At 45.8% G+C, this 22,995-nt stretch overlaps 1 protein-coding gene across 1 annotated transcript in view; it reads right to left on the reverse strand.

The window, feature by feature from the left end:
* Positions 1–22,779, reverse strand: part of LOC135912251 (uncharacterized) — a 70,292-nt gene extending 47,513 nt beyond the window's left edge. Inside the window, exons 1-2 of the mRNA XM_065444646.2 lie at positions 22,667–22,779; positions 13,242–13,348 (exon numbers count right to left, since the gene is read on the reverse strand). Coding sequence (XP_065300718.1) covers positions 13,242–13,307 — 66 coding nt within the window. The 5' untranslated portion in view covers positions 13,308–13,348; positions 22,667–22,779. The remainder of the gene's footprint in view (positions 1–13,241; positions 13,349–22,666) is intronic.
* Positions 22,780–22,995: the final 216 nt, after the last annotated feature.

The following is a 22,995-nucleotide window of genomic DNA, read 5'->3' on the forward strand; positions in this document are numbered from 1 at the left end:
GAAGATATCGTCTATGTATCGTAGGTATGTGTGGGGCTTGTCAGTGCAGCGCGATGGGAAATCTGTTTCTACAATCCCCATAAATATGTTCGCGTAGCTTGGTGCAAAAGGCGTGCCCATGCTTGTACGATGTACCTGTAGGTAGTAACTGTCCTCAAGTTCGAAGTTGTTCTGTGTTAGAACTAATTCAAGAAGCGACATGTAGACTTCAGTAGAGTGTTGTGCATTGTGTTTAAATAGCGCTTGCTTTATCGAAGATAAACCATCAGGGATTGGAATGTTGGTGTACAGGGCCGTGACGTCTAGTGCAGAGAGAATTATATTGCGCGGTAGTGTGCCTTTAGTATTAATGTCCTCTATAATTCTCAGCAGGTGGGGCGTATCTTGTACGAATGATGGAAGTGCTTTGGGCAAGTCACCCATGAAGCGGTTAGAGAATGTGGAGATGCTCTCTGTCGGGGTGTTGTTGTTTGATACTACCGGACAGCCTGGGATAATAGCGGTGTATAGTTTGGTGGATGGAATTTTGTGAATTTTCGGAAGGAGGTCGACACAACCGGCACTTTTGTTGCTTTGTTTAAGAAATTTGTTTTCTGAAGGTGTCATCAATTCATCAGCCAAAAGTTATTTCAGCCTGTTGTTAATTGTCACTGTGTAGGCTAATGTCGGATCGTTATCTAGTTTAGGGTAATGTTCTGGGTTGTTGAGTTGTCTGTAAGCCTCATGCTTGTATTTTTCTACTGGCCAAGGAACTATATTTCCACCCTTATCTGCTTCCTTAATAATAACGTTATTCAGGCAACTAAGATTTCAAATGATATGACTATCCAACGCAGTTTTGTTTTTAGACCGCTTAGATGTCTTGCATTGTCTTACAATTTCTTTACTGATAATTTTAAGGTATATCTCAAGTTCTATGGCTTGTTATGGTTCGGGAGGCATTTGGATTGGCCTCTAACTGCAGTCGTTCCGGTGTCTGGTGTGTAGTTGTCTGCGAAAAACTGTCTGATACGCAATCGTCGGGAAAATTTTGAGATGTTCTTTTGAAGTTTGAAGTTTGAAGTTCGAATTCAATTATTGTGTTGTTCGTGGGACAAAAGTTTAGGCCCATGCTGTGTACACCTATTTCTTTTTTACCTAATGTTGTTGAAATGTCTAGAACATTGAAGTGGTTTAATTCTGTTGAGGTTTCCGTCACGTCTGCTGCTTCTAAACTCGAGGTCCCTCTTGTCAGCGCGAGGTGGCTGTTTGCCTGCAAGGTCGTTTTTGGATTAAAGTTTGGTTTCTTCCATTGTTTTTGAACCAATTTTCTGTACTTTTTTTTGCCGTAATGCTCTAAATCTTTCTTTTCATTCGGTGTCAGAGCTATGTGCAGAAGTCTGTGCCTAAAACTTTCTATTTGTTCTTCGCAGTGTTCCTTGAGGATATTCAAAAGTGAAAGTGAGTCATTGTGCAATGTTGTTTCCCAGTTTGCACGATGGTGTGGTGGGAGTGTTCCTAGAGCTGGTACAGCCTTCAGTGTTAGAGCATTAGGGAATATATTTTTCTTTGTGCAGGTTGTGAATGTTTTCAGAAGGGAGGTGTAGCTCTCATGTTTTTCGGCAAGTTTTCTAGCCTGTAGTAATTGCATGCTTCGTGGCAGAGAAGAGTTATTGATTTGCGATGTCTGTCATTTATTTGTCTTTTTTCTTCTCTTTTCTCCCCGCCTTCCCACTCTCCCGCGCTTTTCCCCTCGTCTTGGGAACAACGCTCACAGACGTCAGGCGACAGCGCTCATTATTTCTGAAGTCTCTCCCTTCAGAACCAACCGCCACCGACAACAGCCACACGGGACGTCACTACACTAACTATTTAAACCTTACATGCCGAGGATGAGGAGGCCGCCTTTAGCGAAGATAGGTCCTGCTATCGAAAGGTTGGCCAGTCATTCTGAGGCGCCTTATCTCTGTTTGTAAACAAAATTTCAAAGAGTTTCTTTAAGTATAAGCCACCTTGAATGTGTCCGTCACTGTCCATCATTTCTCGCTCAAGAAAGTTAACTAGAAGGTTCTTTATGAGGTGATTGAAGTCGAAACACAGAAAGAGCGGGTGGCCTTTTTGCAAAAGGAGAGGCACGGAATCAACAAGGGCGCCATCTTCTGCGAGACCCTTGAAAAAATTGACAATTGTTTGGTGGTTGTGGTGACAATTATCAAGACGCGAAAACCCACCTCTTTGGCTGCTTTTATGACTCCCACTGCCATTACTGGAAGCTGTTCGTTCTTGAGACAGCGGTTAAATAACCAAATGCTATGACGTAGTTGACATAAAAATTGTAACAGCGCAAACACATGCAACCACAAAGTAGCAAGGACGAGACACAAGCGTTTGCGCCTCGTTCTTGTTACTTTGTGGTTGCATGTGGTTGCGCTGCTACAATTTTTATGGCTAGTATGCACCAACTCGCCCATAAAGTAGTTTTAATGACGCTATGACTTCGGCTGTTGGCAGCCCTTGTAAGACGAAGCATAACGTTTACCACTTGAGGCACTGCACTTGACTCTTCCTTGCGACACATGTCAATGAGACCAAATATTTTGTCCACCGGACGGTGGACAAAACTTTCTGGACAAAACTTTTTGAGCAATGGCCCTCTCATTGATGATGAGTGAGCAGTAAAATTCCTCTTCCACAGAAAGCCCTTCGCGCTCCTTTATCAATGTTGCCACACGAACTTCGCCGATCGAGTTTCCTACGTACTTTTGAATGTTAGCACGACATGGAAGCTTCAAAAGGCCTCTGCTTCGAACATGCTCATACCCTTTATTTGAACACGGTTTCCACAAAACACATTTCCGCAGGATTCTTTAATTGTAGGCAAGCTTGTTTTTCCCTGAAATGCGCACTTGCTTGCTGATAAAAACAGCACCTTTGTCTGCTTTTTCCGCTCTTTCTGATACCTAAATAAATAACCGAATTTCATTGTTGTTTTCAAAAGCTCAGAGGCGTTTTTTTTTTCGTTTCGTCCTGTTTCTACTGCAATTTTTTCAACTCTTTTTTTGGCGGGCAGCCTTTTTCCTTTTTACAATTTCTTGACTGCCTTCTTTGACTGTTCTAGGACGTCCACAAGATCTGATGTGGTTTGGCAGGCCTGGTAAACAGAAAAACTACGTTCACAGCATGAATCTAAGGCAGCCTCTGGAGCTAGGGCTTCCACCTCGTCGCTGGGAGACTGCGAGGCACATTGAATGGTGGGGCTTTCTCCTGAGCTGCCGTAATGGTCGCCTGTATCAACTAATGTGTCTTCAGTAAAGGTTTTTCGGCGGCATTTTTTGGGCTGCACATTATCTTCTGCAGGTGCTGTGGATATTTGCAAAACACGGTCGGTACTGCAGTCAGAAGCAGGAGCCTAAGCTTCGTGTTCTATTTATATTCATTTTCTGTAAAGTGCAGGGAACATACCAGAGACCTGTTGCTCGGTTCCCACTTGCTTCCTTTTTGCGACACTCCTTGGTGAGAGATATTGTTCAGCCAACCTTCTCGACGCTCCTAGCCGCAGGGGAACTCGTGATATTTCACAGTTGGGTCCTTTTTGGCATTTGTGTCGCAGAGTGGCACACAGTAGTAGCGTGGCATCGCGCCACAGGATCGAGGCAGACTACGGCAAACACGCACACCGAAGAGCATTAAGAGGAAGCTTTAGCACGGGTGCTCCTATTTAGATACGTGTAAAAGGAAAAGTCGTCTTTCTCGGCAACCACTGCACCAAGTTTGACCAGATTTGCTTCATTTAAAACAATAACATAAAATCTAGGGACCATTGCTTTTGAATGTTTGATTTACGTCGTGAATTGTTTTATTAAAAATTGGCAAATATGTAAAATGTTCAGCAAACGACACTATCAAGATTAGAACTCTCTAACTCAGCAACGAAAATGATACCACAATTCTGTGTATTGCATATAATAGTACATATAAAGCAGACAAAATTGATATGCTTCAGAGGAATATTAATAAATTTAGTAATATGGAAATACAGCTTTTGCAGAACCCTTGTCAACAACGTAAAAAATTCACGTAAGATATGAATTGACATATCGAATTTGTCCGCTTTCAACAATCTAACGGACGTGGTTACAGAACAGCGATATCTGTTCTTATTGCAGAGCTATTATATCGTAAACTTCGCGCTTCTATTTTTTTTTCATACCTTCAAATTTTTAAAAATCTTCAGAACATTCAGGCCCTAAATCGAAGTTCCGCTTGGAACAGTCACTAGAATTTAGCTTTTTCTCTCATATGCAACAAATTTAGTTAAAATCGGTCCAAGGATTATCTCAGAAAAACGTTTTTGCGTTTTACATGTATTTGAAATGGCCGCGTCGGCGTTGGGCCCAAGCTAAAGCTTCCTCTTAACAAAGCACAGCGAGCACAAGCAAACTCGCTCACACAAACGCACGCGAAAAAGCACGATATGAATGCATATAGCACGAGGCAAACACGTTCTGACGCGAGAACCAACGCCCGCTTAGCCCCGGCGCGAATTCGCGAAAGTGTCCCGGAGAAGTGGCGCCCTCAGCAAGAAAAGTGGTCGCAGCTGTAAACTCGGCCGAGGCGCGCGCGCTTATTGTCTGCGGCGCGACGTAGCTGGCTGCACCTTGCTTTTGCGTTGAATGGCCGTGACAGAAGTGTTGATTTCACTGTCAACCGCTTCCGTAGTGCCGTGTGGACCCTGCGGTGCGCTTTAAGTAATGCGGCTCTGCTTCCGCACGTCCTGCGTAATTGTCCGCTTGGCATATTTGCATGGTGTTTATTTTTCAGAAATAGCAACAACGTACTGTACCGTACCTTGAACTAAAGCTTATCCAGTTTCCCTGCAACTGCCATCATATAGTAGTACAATTTCCTTGCCTTCTCACGTCGCCTCCCCCCCTCCTCCTTTGTATGGCAACTGTCTCTTCTCCTCCCTCCTTCCTGCATTATATCTACGTCCACTCTGGCCTCGCACGTTAGTAGAAAGGGCAGCTCTGCAGTTTCTGCATTGCTTCAGAGAGGAGTCACGGATGATTACAGCTGTGAAGAGGATAATGTGGGGACTGCCAGCGAGCTCCAGGGGGCATTGTGCACATTCGACCTGGGGGCGAAAACGAGTTTGTAGCACCGCCTTTGCTCTCTGACTAGCTCTTGTCATGTATACACACGCTCTGGAACCCCCCTCCCCCCCCCCACCTTTACGCGGTGTGCTTGACAGGAGCAGTAGCGGTGGCAAAGTCGAAGGAAGAGGCAAAGAAAGCGTCGCTTTAAAAAGACAGCGAATTGGGTACGAAGAATGGAAACGAAAAAGACCATGGATATCTACAAGAATGAGAAATAAGAAGTTAGAACAGGAAATCCACACGATAATACGAACGGAGGTGCCTTGCTATTTGAGGTTTGAGCTGGTTTCCTGCGGACAAAAAAAAAATCGGAGCAAATATTCGCTGTTAGACGACGAATGTGTATGCTGGGGAATAAATCCAGAGACCGCTAAGCACATCCTGATGAACTGCGAAGTGATTCACTCAGCGAGAACAGTGTGTAGCGCACATATTCAAGGAGCGCTTGGTTTTAAAGCAGACGGAAGAGTCAACCGGTCAGCAGTTGAGATAAGCAAGATATGTTTAGAGAATTAGTGAAAAAACGAAGGGAAGAGACTGATATGATCGGATGCATCACTGACAGAGGCAGCGGTACAAGGTAGATAGAGAAGATTAAAAAGATGTATAGAAGAATGCTAGAAGGCGCGGGGAGCATTCATTGGATGCTAATTCATTCCGGTATGCGCGATCCTAAGCATAAAAAAGATGGATTGCAATAAAGCGGTGAGTTTATTCGTGCAGTTGAACACACTCCCTTAAAGCTTCCCTGCATATAGACCCCAACACATATGGATTATGTTTGCTGCAACCAGGTGGAAGCTTTAGGAGCACTGGTGCCGTAGTCGGCGTCGTCGTATTGTCCTACTAAAAATGATGCGCACCACGCTTCCACGTATACAATTTAGGGGACCTCATAAACGCGCAGCACGTGTGGCTGCAATAGCGACAAATCCATGTGGACGCCCCTTGACGCTCCACTCAACCGGCTGTGCCGTAGACAGACATGCGTCCTAGCCGGATTCCGCTGCTGGCATGCGCATTTGGCCCACACATATTAGCGTGTCTGCTGAGCAGCTGTGTAATACCACAGCATGGTCAGAATAATGGTTTAAGCAGGATGGACAGCAAATATCAGTGTAATACGTTCTAATTTTTCTTTGGATGCTAATAAGCGCTGACAGCTTTCCTTCAGTCGCATCACGTACACCTTTGAGGTGCGACGCCTGCAGCACCGCAGCGGTGCTGCTCATGAAGTCAGCGCTCAAAGTGGTGCAAAGCGGAGCTCCCCAAGGCCTCCTAGCTGACGGGGTATGAAATGAAATTGTGAGGGCTCTGTATGGAAAGCTCAAACAATAAAAATCATGCAGACCTTCCACTAGAGTTCTCTAAGTACGCGGAAACATTGCTCGACTTGCACATGTCCACGCAGCCAGTTGTCACATACTTCTTCAACCACCCCAGTCATGTACTAATTGTGGCCATGTTTTCCCTGCAAACTTCTTAATCTCACCCTCCCACCAAACGTTCTGCCGCGTCCTGCTACGCTTCCCTTCACTCGGAACCCAGTCCGTAACCTGCAATGAGCATCGGTTATCTCCTCATTACCTGTCCTGCCCATTCCCATTTCATTTCTTGATTTCAACTAAGATGTCATTAGCCCGCGTTTCTTCCCTGACCCAATCTACTCTTTTCTTGTCCCTTAATGTTACACCTATCGTTCTTCTTTCCACTGCTCGTTGCGCCGTCCTTAAATTAAGTAGAGCCCTTTTAGTAAGCCTCCAGGTTTCTGCCCCGTACGTGAGTACTGGTGCGACACAGCTGTTATACACTTTTCTCTTGAGGGATAATGGCAACCTGCTGTTCATGATCTGAGAATGCCTGCCAAACGCAGCCCAGCCCATTCTTATTCGTCTGGTTATTTCAGTCTCATGATCCGGATCCGGCGGTCACGACCTGTCCTAAGTATCTGTATTCCCTTACCACTTGCAGTGTCTCGCTACCTATCGTAAACCGCTGTTCTCTTCCGAGATTGTTAAACATTACTTTAGTTTCCTGCAGATTGATTTTTAAACCCGCCCTTCTGCTTTGCCTTTCCAGGTCAGTGAGCATGCATTGCAATTCGTCCTCTGAGTTAGTAGCAAGGCAATAACATCAGCGAATCGTAAGTTACTAAGGTATTCTCCATTAACTCTTATCCGCAATTCTTCCCAATCCAGGTCTCTGAATACCTCCGGTAAACACGCTGTGAGTAGCCTTGGAGAGATCGTATCTCCTTGCCTGATGCCTTTCTTTATTGGCATTTTGTTCCTTTCTTTATGGAGGACTACGGTGGCTGTGGAGCCGCTATAGATATCTTTCAATATTCATACATACGGCTCGTCTACACCCTGATTCTGTAATGTCTCCATGATTGCTGAGGTTTCCACTGAATGGAACGCTTTCTCGTAATCAATGAAAATTATATATAAGGATTGGTTATATTCCACACATTTCTCTATGAGCTGATTCATAGTGTGAATATAGTCTATTGTTGAGTAGCCTTTAAGGAATCCTGCCTGGTCCTTTGGTTAACAAAAGTCTAAGGTGTTCCTCATTCTATTTGCGATTACCTTAGTAAATACTTTGTAGGCAACGGACAGTAAGCTGATCGGTTTATAGTTTATCATGTCTTTGGCGTACCCTTTCTTATGGATTAGGAATATCTTAGCGTTATTCCAAGATTCCGGTACGCTCGAGGTCATGAGGCATTGCGTATACAGGGTGGCCAGTTTCTCTAGAACAATCTGTCCACCATCCTTCAACAAATCTGCTGTTACCTGATCCTCCCCAGCTGCCTTCCCCTTTGCATATCTCCCAAGGCTTTCTTTACTTCTTCCGGCACTACCTTTGGGATTTCGAATTCCTCTAGACTATTTTCCCTTCCATTATCGTCGTGGGTGCCACTGGTACTGTATAAATCTTTATAGAAATCCTCAGCCACTTGAACTATCTCATCCATATTATTAATGATATTGCCGGCTTTGTCTCTTAACGCATACATCTAATTCTTGCCGATTCCTAGTTTCTTCTTCACTGTTTTTAGGCTTCCTCCGTTCCTGAGAGCATGTTCAATTCCATCCATATTATACTTCCTTATGTCAGCTGTCTTACGCTTGTTGATTAACTTCGAAAGTTCTGCCAGTTCTATTCTAGCTGTAGGGTTAGAGGCTTTCATACATTGACGTTTCTTGATCAGATCTTTCGTCTCCTGCGAAAGCTTACTGGCATACTGTCTAACTGAGTTGCCGCCGACTTCTATTGCACACTTCTTAATGATGCCCATAAGATTATTGTTCATATCTTCATGATGCAGTCCTTATTAACCCTGTCAGTCTGTATCCAACTTGATTGGTCCCTTGTCAATTCGAATCGGTCCTCATAAACCTCATCAGAATTGCTCCAACGAATATAAGCAATTATCCCTCTTTAGCACATTATCCACCAAAGTAGAACCTCACCAAGCATGATGGAACCTCATCACTCCTTATCATCCGTACCACCCCATTGACTGCTTATCTGTTTGTGTTGCACGACGTGAACCGCGTGAGCTCCCAGAGACAGGCGGTATTTCGGTCGACGAAAGAAGTTGGGCTCGGGATCACCAAAACGCTTCCGAGTCGTGACGTAGTTGGCATTAAATTTTAGCTAAACCGGAACTTCCCTGATGTCAACGAAGCTCTGAGTTGCCTCCACATGTGGTTCTAGAGATAGCTTTTACTCCACCATCACCAAATATTTCAACAAAGCGTTCATATAATATTGTAGCGAAGTGACGCACCTGTTGAGGTCAGACGCATCAGCTCACCTGGGAGAGAAAGATGAAGGAGGGTGAGCTCCGGCAGGGTTAAGTCCACATCCGAAGGCATGACGACGAGAAGTAGAATTCCAATCACTAGGTTTATTAACTTGGCACTTACTTTAGGTTGACAGTGTACAAATATTTACATACAAAACGATGTCATACCCGTTGTCGACAGTCTGCCTGAACGGCCTGGTCTCCCTTGGTGAAGTGCACCGTTTGCTGCTGTCTCCTTGCTCTCTCAAAAACTACTCAAGCCATTCCTTAAATGAGGTTATGGAGCATTCACGAAACGTTAGTATTAAGTTAACGTGGACTGTTGAAATACCATAGCAGAAATGTCGAAATGCTGGTTTCATGCGAAGAAGAGACTTATGTTAAGCGAAAATGCGTTCTGAAGCGTCGGCGTACCTCTAGCACAGTTCAAATGGCCCGCCTTCCGATGGAGAAGGGCTGTCGCAATGTTCTCGTAGGGACGTTGCGCCGTCGGTGAGTAAAACGGCGCCCGCAGACGGTGCTACGGCTTTTCTGCGCAAAACGCAAACGCACGGCCAGAAACAGAGCCAAGGCAGAGCTGACAGCAGCGCCATCGCGGAACTATCGTGGCTAGCGGAACGGAAAGCGCGCGACGATAAGCTGGTTCTTTATTTTATGACGCCAACTTTGACGCTCGTTGCAATAGACGACCCTGACAACGACACGTTGGCTCGCGATGCTGGGCTCGACTTCACCGATTTAAGCACTAATGAACGTGACGCTGGCTTCTCCACCAATGGGTTATTTCGACCAATCAGGCGGCCGACAGCATCCAATAAGAGCCGGAGTTTAAGAGGCCAAAAATGGTCGCGTAGACACTCCGCATACAAAATCAATTCGCCTATACCTAATAAATTTTTGACGCCCGATACAGCCGAGCGTGGAAAGAGGGCGCGACGCGTCTCATGTGCGGCGGCGTCGTCCGGGCGGGAGCACATGCCCGAAGCGCAGTCGCTGTTATCTCTGCACAAAGGCTTCCCTACGCATCTAAGAGCCCACAACATTCGCGGAAAGAAAGAAAAGGGGCCCACGGTAAACTCTTTTCGCGAGAATAGGGACTTTTAGCGGTGCTACGGAAAGTACGGTATACGGTACGGTAAGTGCGCAATACCGTACAGGCCGAGTACTGCGCATGCGCCAACTTTACCGTACGGAATGACTTTCCGTACGGCATACTAGACGGTAAGGAGTCGGTAAGGGTCGGCTGGTACCGCGTTTCGCGAGCCGAGCTGCACCAAGCCAAAACACTGAGAAGCTGATGTCGGCTACAGAGTCCACGCCTCGCGTGCTTTTTTTACCGTGATAATACCAAGGCAAGAGGTTACTTTAAATCACCTTCTGCGGAGTGACGAAGTGACAAGAAGTAAACAGTGGCATAAAAAAAACCAGGTAGGTGGCACCATCTAGCGATGCAGAGTTTACTCAGAGGGGACGCAGAGTTTTTATTGCATTAACTAACTACATTCTACGTATCAGCTGGTGTAAAGTGTCAGTAGCGGTGCCATTTACAAGAAACATAGTCTTTTTTATGTATTGATTGGATAAGAACACCTATGTAAGAAAAGGTTTCACGTGTTGCAGGACAAGTGTCACAACATGTCGTTACCGGCCTTGTGACTGGTGTCTAAGTTGGCCGTAGCCGGGCACTTCTCTAAAAAATAATGCGCGTATGGATAAGCTAAAGCTTTCTAATAGTATTCGTCAAAATGAATATTTCGCGCTCAGCGCATAGTTATTGCATTCTGCAAAGCCACAATGTTAGCCGCTATCATCATTATCACGTTACCGTACGCATCGAGTGGCACACGCAGCTAAAACGTCTTCGGTCATCGCGGTAAATTAGTACGGAACGGTAATACCGTACCGTATACCGCACTTACCGTATCGTAATATGGCACTGCTAAAACTCTCTAATATGTTCTCCTTAGACATTTGTTTTGTACCGTCGGTACACCACATTCATAAGGTCCAAATCAACGTTACTAGACTAGCTTCAGTTGTAAAACTCCCCGCCCGCGCGCTTACAGCCGCTGTCGCCACTTCTGTGACAGCCGCCAGAGGGCAACGCTGTTCCATCGGGCTCCATTGCAGACGCCTCGTCACAGCCGTGAGCTCGTACGGACGGGCAGTTTGCGCGTGTTTCACGCTTGCTGGCGTTCTCCCTTGTCCGAATTAGTGATACCACGAGATAGCGGTATCCACCTACAGCAATAAGATTTATCGCGCCAGTTCGTTAATACTGAAAGAAGGGTAAACGGCACGAAAGGAAGAAACGCATACAACGAAACGCAGTAGCTGCGTTTCTAAATGTCGTTTCTTCCTGTCGTCTCAACGTTTCGCGCAGTTTAGGCTCACGAGCCTGAATATCTGGCCAAAGTGCGTGATTGTAGGATGATCTTTATCCCCACCGAAGCTTCTCACCACGCCAAAGAAGCGCTACGAAAATAATGAGGTTGGTCTTTGTACACACAATAAGCCACACGCACACACAAAAAAGTCGGATTTTTTATTCCGTGAAGATGTTTAATCAGCGAAGCTGAAACGTGCGGCCCCTGTGTTTATCACTGGGTTAATCCCGAGGGTTAATTAAAGTATTTCTCAGTTATGAGGTTACACACACAATCGGCTGCGAGAGAGAACAACTTCACTGGCGGTATGTCCGCAGTTGTCGCTTGCGTTCGATGTCTCGAGTTTGCTCGTTGGCGTGGCTAGCAGCCTTCGCCTGCGATTTGCTGCTTGTGATTCTTCGAAATTAAATTTCTTCAAAATTAAATCTTTCCGTTACGTATGACCATGAGTGGCTCATACTCCCTTAAGCAATGGCTCATACCCCCGTAAACGCGGCCTCCCCATTACGACGACAGAAGTGAAGTGAAATTCTACGCTGGAAAGATGAACGGCCACACAGCCAGCTGTGGAAGACGACGACGAACGCGGGAGCAGTGGCGCGAGCGCGTGCCGTTGATTTCGCAGTGAGTTCCCGGTCGGCACGAGGAATCGCTCTGTTTCACGCCGAGCGAAGCGTCGCATTGCTGGGAGCACAGAAAAAGTGGTGCGCCGAACTGTCGACATCGTTCCGATAGCGGCCCATGCAGCCAGGTACGCAGCACGTCGGCATCGTCTGCTGATATTCTTAAGAAACTCGGCGAAGGCTACAGTTTCACGGATGGCATGCTTGCTGAAATTCGCCGCCAACAACGAACCACAAAATACACCAACGCTGCACCGCGTGCTTAGTCCGGCCCGCCCGCGTAGCCGGCTAGTGAGGAAGTGAAGCCGGGCTTTAAGCCGGGCGCGACTGCAGCGCCACGAAGGCGCGGGCGGGTGGCGGTTCCGCGCAACGGTGCCGAGTTTTAAAACTGAAGCTAGTCTAGTAACGTTGGTCCAGATATACTCACCTCCAGCAAGCGAGGCTGTTTAGCCCACAATATAGAAAAATATGGGTGTGTAGCCCAGTGCGCAATCCACTCGGCTATTAAGCGTGGGGTCGTAGGGTCGAAACTCGCCAATGTTTTCCTTTTAAATTTATTCTGTTTCTTTCTTTTCCTTTATCGGGCGCATCGTGTTCGCCATAACGGACCAACAGACCGACCATCTGGCCGACCGATGGACAGCCAGATGTCCTTAGTAATTGGCCTAAGAATGCTTACCGATTAAAAGTACGGAAGATAACAAATGTTACGGCGATGTCGTGCTGAAAGTGTTTTATAGGTTCCGGAAATCCAGCAAATTGTGCCCTGTTGTGACCTGTAACCTGCAGTTGGAACCGCGAGAAAACCAGTGTTGCCGATAGAAAATCTGCCAGATAGCCGCGCTAGTCAGAAGAAGTGCTTATTGATAGAAATAGTACAAATCTTCAGCATCATGTGCGTCACGTGGGCATATACCTCTTTTATAGGCAAGTATTTGCATGATGTTAAGCTTATAGTATCGTGCCTGGAAGAATATCTCTAGCGTACTTTTCCTGCGAGGATACTGTATGGAGGAAGATAATCGCACGACGAAACTGTCTCATTCTGATTAAAGAAACATAGCTACACCAAGCAAAAAAATGCTTTTCATGCAGATGTCGCAGAAAAAGAAGCATACGTAGAAGTGAAACTGAAATTTTAATTAGTATAAGGTAGGGCCTACAGCAGTTATTCTCGGAGCTCTTTCTAAGTGTCTTTCTGACCATTTACTCCTAATTTGAAAGAAAAAGAGCTGCATTTTAACAGCTCTGAAGCTTCAAAATGGTCAGCAATGCATACCTTCTGGAACATCTTCGGGGTATACTTGTACTTGCTGATGATTGGCAGGAAACATTTGTTGACCATAGTTGCAGCCACTTGCGCCCCTTTTGCTTTTTGCACGATTCCTAGAGTGGCATGAAAGTAGGATCATAAAGGAGAGACGCGAATAAGGAGTAAGGCAGGCGACAAATCACTCAGAAGCTGAAACTTCGCTGCAGGAACCTGCTTTCCAATCGATAACACAACGCGGAACCGATAGTGGTTAAGCTGAAAGATGGTTCAATTATCTAGGCACCTAATTATCAGTTCTTTCGAGAGTGTCCTCTAGTACTTCGTGTACACTGAGGTTCAATCTGGTGCATAAAAATTGTGCAAATCCCAGGCACTGTGGGAATCGATCTAAGCGAAGCTTTCTCTGCTGGTTGCTTTGATTGACCATGATTATGGTGATGTTGACGGCGACTGATGAATTTCTTCAACTTTTAGTCTAACACGCGAGTGGTGAGTTGATGTTAAACGTTACCTAGCGTTCTCCACTGCTCTTAGTCTGCGTGGTACACAGAACACATAGGGAGAGCTTGAGGCGTTGTTGCGAGCCATACTTTATATCCTCTGAAAGGGTTGAGCATTCTCATTCCATCACACAGCACATCGCATTGTAGTAGTATTAAACTTGAATTGGATAATGGGGCTGCAGTGCCGAAGCCAGAATCGGATTATGAGGCACATCGTGGTGGCGGATTACGGGTTAATTTTGACAGGTGATGTTCTTTAAGCTGTCCCGAAATGTAAGTGCACGTGCGTTTTCTATTTCACCCCCGTCAAAATGCAGCTGGCGCGGTCAGGATCTAATCCGCAGCCTCGAACAATGCCATAGCCGCAAGGCTACCGTGACGTGCCCAGAATTGCTCATGTGACGGTCGACCGCTTCCGCAGTGTCTTCTGGGCATTGCAGTGCGCCTTAATTAATGTGGCTTTGCTTCTGCAACCCTGAGTAATTTGGCCGCTTGACATACTTGCATGGTGTTCATTTTTCAGAAATAGCAGAAACGTACTGTACCGTACCTGGAATTCAAGCTTATCAATTTTCCCCGCAACATCTGACGTATAGTAGTAGGGTTTCCTTGCCCTCTCACGCCCCCCTTCCCCCCCCATCTGTATGATCACTGCCTCTTCTCCCTCCTCTCTGCAGTTCTACCTACGTCTCCACTGGACTCGCAACGTTGGTAGAAAGGTCCCCAGTTCCTGCGATGCATTCGAGGGTGGTCGCGGATAATAACCGCCGTCAAGAGGCTAAAATGGCGACGCCCAGGGAGTTGCAGAGGGTACTGTGCTCATTCACCGCGGTGCGATCCAAACGAGTTTCTCACGTCGCCTTTTCTATCTTCAGCGCTCCTGTCATGAACACACACTCGGAAGTACCTTCCAACGCGGTGTGCCAGACAGCAGCAACCACAGCAGCAGCAGCAGCAGTGGGAAAGTCGAAGGAAGAAGCAAATAAAGCTTCGCTCTAAAATGCTACATGGATTTATAGTTTTTGAAACGGTAATTTCGATATAGCTAGAGAAATGTCCGTATAATAAATGTGTGATAAAGCGTTTGGCAGACCCACTGCTTTAGCTCAGGGGCAATGGCTTTGCCCTCCTGCGCTCCAGGTCATGAGTTCAGCCTCTGCAGCGGAGGCTGCATTCTGATGGAGTGCAATGCAAAAACATTCGTCTACCGTGCATTCACTGCACGTTAAAAATTTGGTAGAGGCACTTAAGACTGATTACGTGTGGTTTACGAAAGCACTAGAGTCCCTTAGGTAAAATGTTTTCCATTGATGTTTTCGCCATGCATTAAAGCTGATTTTGTGTGTTGGTTTGCGTATATCATGGCCCGAGACGGCTCATTTTATACGCTCATCATGTCGAGTCGAGAATCAATCGCAGTAGACATAGCACCGATAAAATGCGAAGAGCAAGGGAAGCGCGGGGAGCAGCGCGCTAATTTCATACACTCATTTACGTGACGCCACCTCCTCCGTATTGATTGCACCATCATGTGCCCATCGAGGCACGTACTAGGCAGCACCTTTAGTCAGTCAGATGGCTGCGAAGTAACCTGCGCAATGACGAGCCCAATAGTCGCACATTTAATCAGCCAGTACCGTGCAGATGTCGTAGCGTCGGGAAAGCGTGCGAGTCTCGAATTCCAGAGATCCGGGTTCGATTTCCACCCAGACCAAACTGTACTAAATTCTCTTGTCAAAGCCATTGTGACACATAATTTGCGTAAAGCTGCTTCAGAAATGTGTCATTATTCCGAATATTTTTTGACGTACGTGTTTTTACTGTTCGCGCCATCAGCTATTTTTGGCGCTATCCATCGCTAACGCCGTCGACTACGGTGGATTTTCACGTTATGGTGCATATAATGTTTTTACAATAAAAATCTCAAGGTATCAAAGTTTCTCCAGAGGTCCCCGTTATAGCTTGCCTCACAATCATATCATGATTTCGGCACGCAAAACCACATACATTAGTTCATTTCCCTATGCAATACTGCCAACTGCCCTTTCGTAGTCAATGGAAGAGTGGTTAACAGTGAAACCATCAAAACATGAGGCACACATGTGTGGTTCACTATAGTGGAGGGTAAAAAAAATATCAGTCGTGCTCAAGGGTACAGTCAAAACATAATCTAGACAAGATAAATGCATTTGCACTTAAACGTGAGAACAAATATCAACAATTAACAATAGAACAAAGGGCAAGAGGTTCGTGAGTAAGCAAACGGCAAAAGTAAAGAAAACAATAAAAAAATAACCTACATATTTCCAGATCACTGAGCATGCGCCGCTGACCTGACTCAACAAAACGGTACAAGTAAATTCGATATTACGCGTCGTCATGACCAGAACCTAAAAATGTTCGGATAATAGAGAAAATTGTCAAGTCTTGTAAAAGCATGTTTCATGCAGCTGCAATTACGCGCGAGTAATAAAGCGCAACTTGAACCAAGGACAAAGTCAAACTAACTTCAGCGAGAGTAAAGTACCTGCACAAAACAGTGTGTATTTCGAACACCGGTGCCGCGCAATTTCCACCGAAAAAAAAAACAGAAGGAAATTGTGCACTGAGAAAATTGCATAAACAGGCCTGGATTGCGGCCTGACCCCGGTGACCAGAACTGGTAACGCACTCTTTCACCAGAGCAGGATTGGCCACCCTGGTGCACTACTTGGCCACAACCTCCTATATGAATAAAACAACCAAACCCCGGCCCTCAATCCCCAGCAGCCGCGAAGCAACTGACCACGGTGGCGGTCAGATCTGTGACACAGCAGTGGATGCTAAGAATCCCTGGCTCCGGACAGGCCGTCATTGGAATTTGAACCATGCAACGTTTAACGTTAGAACGTTATCTAGTGAGGCGAGTCTAGCAGTGTTACTGCACGAATTAGAGGGTATTAAGAGGGATATATTGGAGCTCAGTGAGGTTAGGAGGGCAAAAGAAGGATATACAGTGCTGAGAAGCGGGCACGTACTGTGCTACCGGGGCTTAGTGGAGAGACGAGAACTAGGAGTCCGATTCCTGATTAATAGGGATATAGCTGGTAACATACAGGTATTCTATAGCATTAACGAGAGGGTGGAAGGTCTTGTTGTGAAACTTAATAACAGGTACAAAATGAAGGTAGTACAGGTCTACGCCCCTACATCCAGTCATTATGACCAGGAAGTCGAAAGCTTTTACGAAGACGTGGAATCGGCGATGGGTAAAGTCAAAACAAAATACACTATACTGATGGATGACTTCAATGCCAAGGTAGGCAAGAAGCAGGCTGGAGACAAGTCATTGAGGGAATATGGCATAGGCTCTAGGAATAGCACAGGAGAGTTATTAGTAGACGTTGCAGAACAAAATAATATGCGGATAATGAATACCTTCTCCCGCAAGCGGGTTAGCCGAAAGTGGACGTGGAGGGGCCCAAATGGCGAGAAAAGAAATGAAATAGACTTCATATCTGCACTAACCCTGGCATCATACAAGATGTGGATGTACTCGGCAAGGTGCGCTGCAGTGACCATGGGATGGTAAGAACTCAAATTAGCCTAGGTTTGAGGAGGGAACGGAAGAAACTGGTACATCAGAAGCCAATGAATGAGTTAGCAGTAAAAGGGAAACTAGAGGACATCTGAATCAAGCTACAGAACAGGTATTCGGCTTTAACTCAGGAAGAGGACCTTAGTGTTGAAGCAATTGACAATCTTATGGGCATCATTAAGGAGTGTGCAATAGAAGTCGGTTGTAACTCCGTTAGACAGGACACCAGTAAGCTATCGCAGGAGACGAAAGATCTAATCAGGAAACGCCAGTGTTTCAAAGCTTCTAACCCAAAAGCTAGAATAGAACTGGCAGAACTTTCTAAATTAATCAACAAGCGTAAGACAGCTGACATAAGGAACTATAATATGGATACAATTGAACGTGCTCTCACGAACGGAGGAAGCCTAAAAACAGTGAAAAAGAAACTAGGAATAGGCAAGAATCAGATGTATGCGTTAAGAGACGAAGCCAGCTATATCGTTACTAATAGGCGTGAAATAGTTCAAGTGGCTGAGGAGTTCTACAGAGATTTATACAGTACAAGTAGCACCCACTACGATAATGGAAGAGAAAATAGTGTAGAGGAATTCGAAATCCCAAAGGTAACGCCGGAAGAAGTAAAGAAAGCCTTAGGAGATATGCAAAGGGGGAAGGCAGCTGGGCAGGATCAGGTAACATCAGATTTGTTGAAGGATGGTGGGCAGATTGTTCTAGAAAAACTGCCCACCCTGTATACGCAATGCCTCATGACTTCGAGCGTGCCGGAATCTTGGAAGAACGCTAACATAATCCTAATCCATAAGAAAGGGGACGCCAAAGACTTGAAAAATTATAGACCGATCAGCTTACTGTCCGTTCCCTACAAACTATTTACTAAGGTAATCGCAAATAGAATCAGGAACACCTTAGACTTCTGTCCAGCAAAGGACCAGGCAGGATTCCGTAAAGGCTACTCAAGAATAGATCATATTTACACTATCAATGAGGTGATAGAAAAATGTGCGGAATATAACCAACCCTTATATATACCTTTCATTGATTACGAGAAAGCGTCTGATTCAGTCGAAACCTCAGCAGTCATGGAGGCATTACGGAATCAGGGTGTAGATGAGCCGTATGTAAAAATACTGAAAGATATCTACAGCGGCTCCACAGCCGCCGTAGTCCTCCATAAAGAAAGCAAGGAAATCCCAATCAAGAGGGACGTCAGGCAGGGAGATGCAATCTCTGCAATGCTATTCATAGCGCGTTTACCGGAGGTATTCAGAGACCTGGATTTGGAAGAATTGGGGATAAGAATTAATGGAGAATACCTTAGTAACTTGCGATTCGCTGATGATATTGCCTTGCTTAGTAACTCAGTAGACCAACTGCAATGCATGCTCACTGACCTGGAGAGCCAAAGCCGAAGGGTGGGTCTAAAAATTAATCAGCAGAAAACTAAAGTAATGTTTGACAGTCTCGGAAGAGAACAGCAGTTTACGATAGGTAGTGAGGCACTGGAACTGGTAGGGGAATACATATACTTAGGACAGGTAGTGACTGCGGATCCGGATCGTGAGACTGAAATAATCAGATGAATAGGAATGGGCTGGGGTACGTTTGGCAGGCATTCTCAGATCATGAGCAGCAGGTTGCCATTATCCCTCAAGAGAAAAGTATATAACAGCTGTGTCTCACCAGCACTCATGTACGGGGCAGAAACCTGGAGGCTTACGAAAAGGGTTTTGCTTAAATTGAGGACGACGCAACGAGCTATGGAAAGAAAAATTATAGGTGTAACGTTAAGGGATAAGAAAAGAGCAGATTGGGTGAGGGAACAAACGCGAGTTAATGACATCTTAGTTGAAATCAAGAAAAAGAAATGGGCATGGGCAGGCCATGTAATGACGAGGGAAGATAACCGATGGTCATTAAGGGTTACTGACTGGATCCCAAGGGAAGGGAAGCGTAGCAGGGGGCGGCAGAAAGTTAGGTGGGCGGATGAGATTAAGAAGTTTGCAGGCACGGCATGGCCACAATTAGTACATGACCGGAGTTGCTGGAGAAGTGAGGGAGAGGCCTTTGCCCTGCAGTGGGCGTAACCGGGCTGATGATGATGATGATGATTAACCGCCGATCAAGTCGCAAGAGGTTCATGAATAAGCAAGAGAGAAGTTATAGAACAGAGGATAACTGCAAGGCCGCCCAGCGTGCGCCGCTGATGTGACGCAATACAGAAATAAATTTGCGCCGAGTAAATTTGATATCGAAAATGCGGTTACGGGTAGCAGGTGAAGGTGCTGCCACATTGTATAAATTTGTTACATCTGCTGGTAGCGCGTACCTATCCACAATAGTTCCTGAAAAAGATGAATCGCGTTGTCCCGCAATTTGTCTTTGTGGCCAAACATTAGTAGTGTCGTGCTTCTGTCTAGAGCGTCTTGATCAGTTTAACTGCGCGTAGGCGTGAAAGTCTAGTATTGTCCAGTGTTCTTTTTTTTAAACGTTGTGTGCCATGCGTAGCTCTTAACTAGGGCGTGATTGGAGTACTGGAAGGCCAGATAGATATAGAAGCTCACCGAGAGATGTATTTTGGTCGGAAGCATCGTAAAGGAAACAGTGGTTTTGTTTGTAAGAAGTTAGTGTGAGCAATATTTGTTTGACAATGCGCGCCACAAACGACGCCAGCATGTTCGAGTTTTGGTTTCCCTAAACATGTGTAAACCGTATGCTTTCTCTTTTTTAGAAGATCCATTAGATGTGTTGTAGTTACCATATTATTTTTAATTCTGCAGATACGCTGTACTTTATAGGAGGGTTCCAGTTAAGTGCTCTCTTCATGATCACACCAATATACTTGAATTCATAAATTATCCTAATTTCAACATTCCTGATGCCGTATGTGTCTACATGTCGATTCTTCTTTTCCTGTTACTGACATAGATCCACAACTTGAGATGTTAAAGGAGCCCTGAAATACTGTCATAAATAAATATGCAGGGTGCCCAGCTAATTTTAGCCAGAGTTTAAATATGCGCGAATGTTACGTAGCTGGACAGAACCATGGTAGTGTTGTTTACGCCGTCGCTTGGAGATATTCGAATCGTTTTTCTTTCATTTCATCTAATTTGATAGTTACTCTTCATTATTTGATGACCTTCTGATATATTATATCTAGATAAAATGTCTCAATAAGAAAATTGTTGAGCGTCATGAAAAACTCTCGATACAGGTTTCTGTTCAATACGTGCTACATAAAAGTATTTTTCCGAGCTTGAAAGAAGCGCGCAAGTGCACGCAAAATTGCTGAGCGACTGGCCGTTCCAGGAACTTTATGTGTATTCCTTTGAACAGTAAGAACAAGGCAGTGAAAAATCTTTTGATTGTTTACGAGACAGTTAAGCTTTAACATTAAATTCGCATGATATACGCAATCAAATGATATGCGGTGAAGGAGTGGCTGTCTTCAAAAATGATGCTCGAGGGAATATAAACGATCAAAAGTAACGGCGGAATGAATTTCAATTTGACTGCCAATGTTAATGGAATTCTCATTCAAGCTTGGCTGCGATACACCATATTGCAGAAGTCACGCGTATTTAAAATCTGTAGTGGTCATTTCTTTACTTCCGTTGCAGCAACTTTTTGCAAATTACATGGTCTCAGGAATCGGCCTAATTTGGTGTGGAACTTACTTGCGACTACCGGACACACTCTCGGCATTGACCACTTCGTCGACCAGACGCACATCACGACTGATCTGACTAAATAGGATTTGACGGCCACTTAGTCTTATGGACTTGGAGGTCTTTCGGGCACGGCGCACACGGCGCACTCTTCCGGACGGCGCTCCGCCCACTATTGAGGCCTGCATGGTCAAGTTGCTGGAGTACGCCCGGGAAGTGACGAAAAGTGTCTCTGAAAAGGCTGGCCTTCAAAAACTCACTCCTGCATAAGTTAGAGGCCCTCGGGGGATCAAAGGCGATCTCAGGATTAGAAACTTCACCGTAATATCCGCAAACGAGTCGGGCTACTCAACCAGGATATCGAGGAATATGCGCATCAGCTCACTAGCAGCAATGGCATGATGTATGCCAAGTATGCAACGGCAGCCTAAGCTTCACAGAACCTAGAATATCCTCCGGTATCTCCTCGACGATTGTACGAGTAAAACTACAGAGCGGTCGAATGTTCAGAAAGTACTACAACTGGTCCCAGGCTCTGATGATCAGTTATTACGGGACCTATCAGCCTAGTACATTGTCCCCCAAACACCTCAACAGCAACCGCCCTACACACAGCAGGACAACGCCGAGAATGATGCCACCGTTACGTTTTCGGAACGAGAGTCCGTGGTTCTCGCCTTAAGTACCAACTCCGTCCCCGGTAACGAATGCATTATTAATCGGCCTCTTCGGACAGCGCACGACGCCTAACATTCGACGCTCTTGTATCACATAAATGCGGTATAGGAACGGGGTTCTTTACCATCGTGCTGGAATCATGCCAAAATTGTACTAATTCTTAAACCAGACAAACCCCTGCATTCAGAAAATATGCGCCCCATCTCCGTCAGCCATGCATAAGAAATCTCATGGAACACATTATTCTTCAAAGGCTTACTGCCCACTCAGACAGGCAAACCTATCTGCCACAGACTGTTTGGCTTCCGCCCACAGCTATCCATGCAAGACATTATGCTCCAACTATATCACCAAATCATAGAGCCTCATCAAGGCCCCCACCTCCACAAATGGGTCATCCTTGGTTTGGATCTTACAAAAAGTTTTCGCCAACACCAAACACAACGCCATATTGGAGGCCCTGTCATATTTGTACGCTGGGCGCAACACATACCGTTTTATTGAAGATTTCCCATCCAGCCCTTTAGCCGTTCTAACCATCGGAGGGCTCCAATAGGACGTCATCGCGCTAGGGAGTAAGGCCACACCGCAAGAGTCAGTACTCTCGCCCATGCTCTTCAACATCGCCCTCGTCAGACTCCCGGAGCGTCTCTCTGGGGTTCCCCATCTACAGCACAGTCTCTCTGCGCACATGAACCTCCGGACCGCAGGAGGTAGTGATGGCGAAATTCGAGCAATCCTACAAGCAGCAATCGATTCAATGATGTCATACAACGAACCACGCGGTCATTCTTGCTCTCCGGCTAAATCGAAATCGACCGTGCTCATCGGCACCGCCGAGCCAGAGTGTCACTCTCCAGCCACTGACACGGCAGCTCACTGCGTGCGTAGCCCTCGCGTTCTTATCCTCCCAGACCTGGCGCTCAGCATACAGCAAAACCGCAAGCATGCTGCTAATCTACATCATCATAGCAGCAACGCTGCACAAGTAGGCAGGCTTACCTCACGTATCGCCACCCGACATACTGGTATGAAAGAGGACAACATTCTTCGCCTTGTCCAGGCCTTTATCGTTAGTCGCATCGTATATGTTGCGGCATTGCTATGCATCTCAGATTCTGAAAAATACTTAATTGATAGTGTTACGCAAACAAAGGATTAAGCCTGGAGACTATTTACAAAGTATATTTACAAAAGCTAACTGCAGCGCTGGCCAGTGCAGCCGACAGCTCGAGAGCTAGAGCGTTCGTCGTCTTCGTCGGGGTGCCCACGTGCGTCGGACACAATAAACACGCAGTATGCATGTATCATTACTCCCGATGGCAAAACCA

The sequence above is a fragment of the Dermacentor albipictus genome, chromosome 1 (assembly GCF_038994185.2).
Source record: "Dermacentor albipictus isolate Rhodes 1998 colony chromosome 1, USDA_Dalb.pri_finalv2, whole genome shotgun sequence".
Lineage (NCBI taxonomy): Eukaryota > Metazoa > Arthropoda > Arachnida > Ixodida > Ixodidae > Dermacentor > Dermacentor albipictus.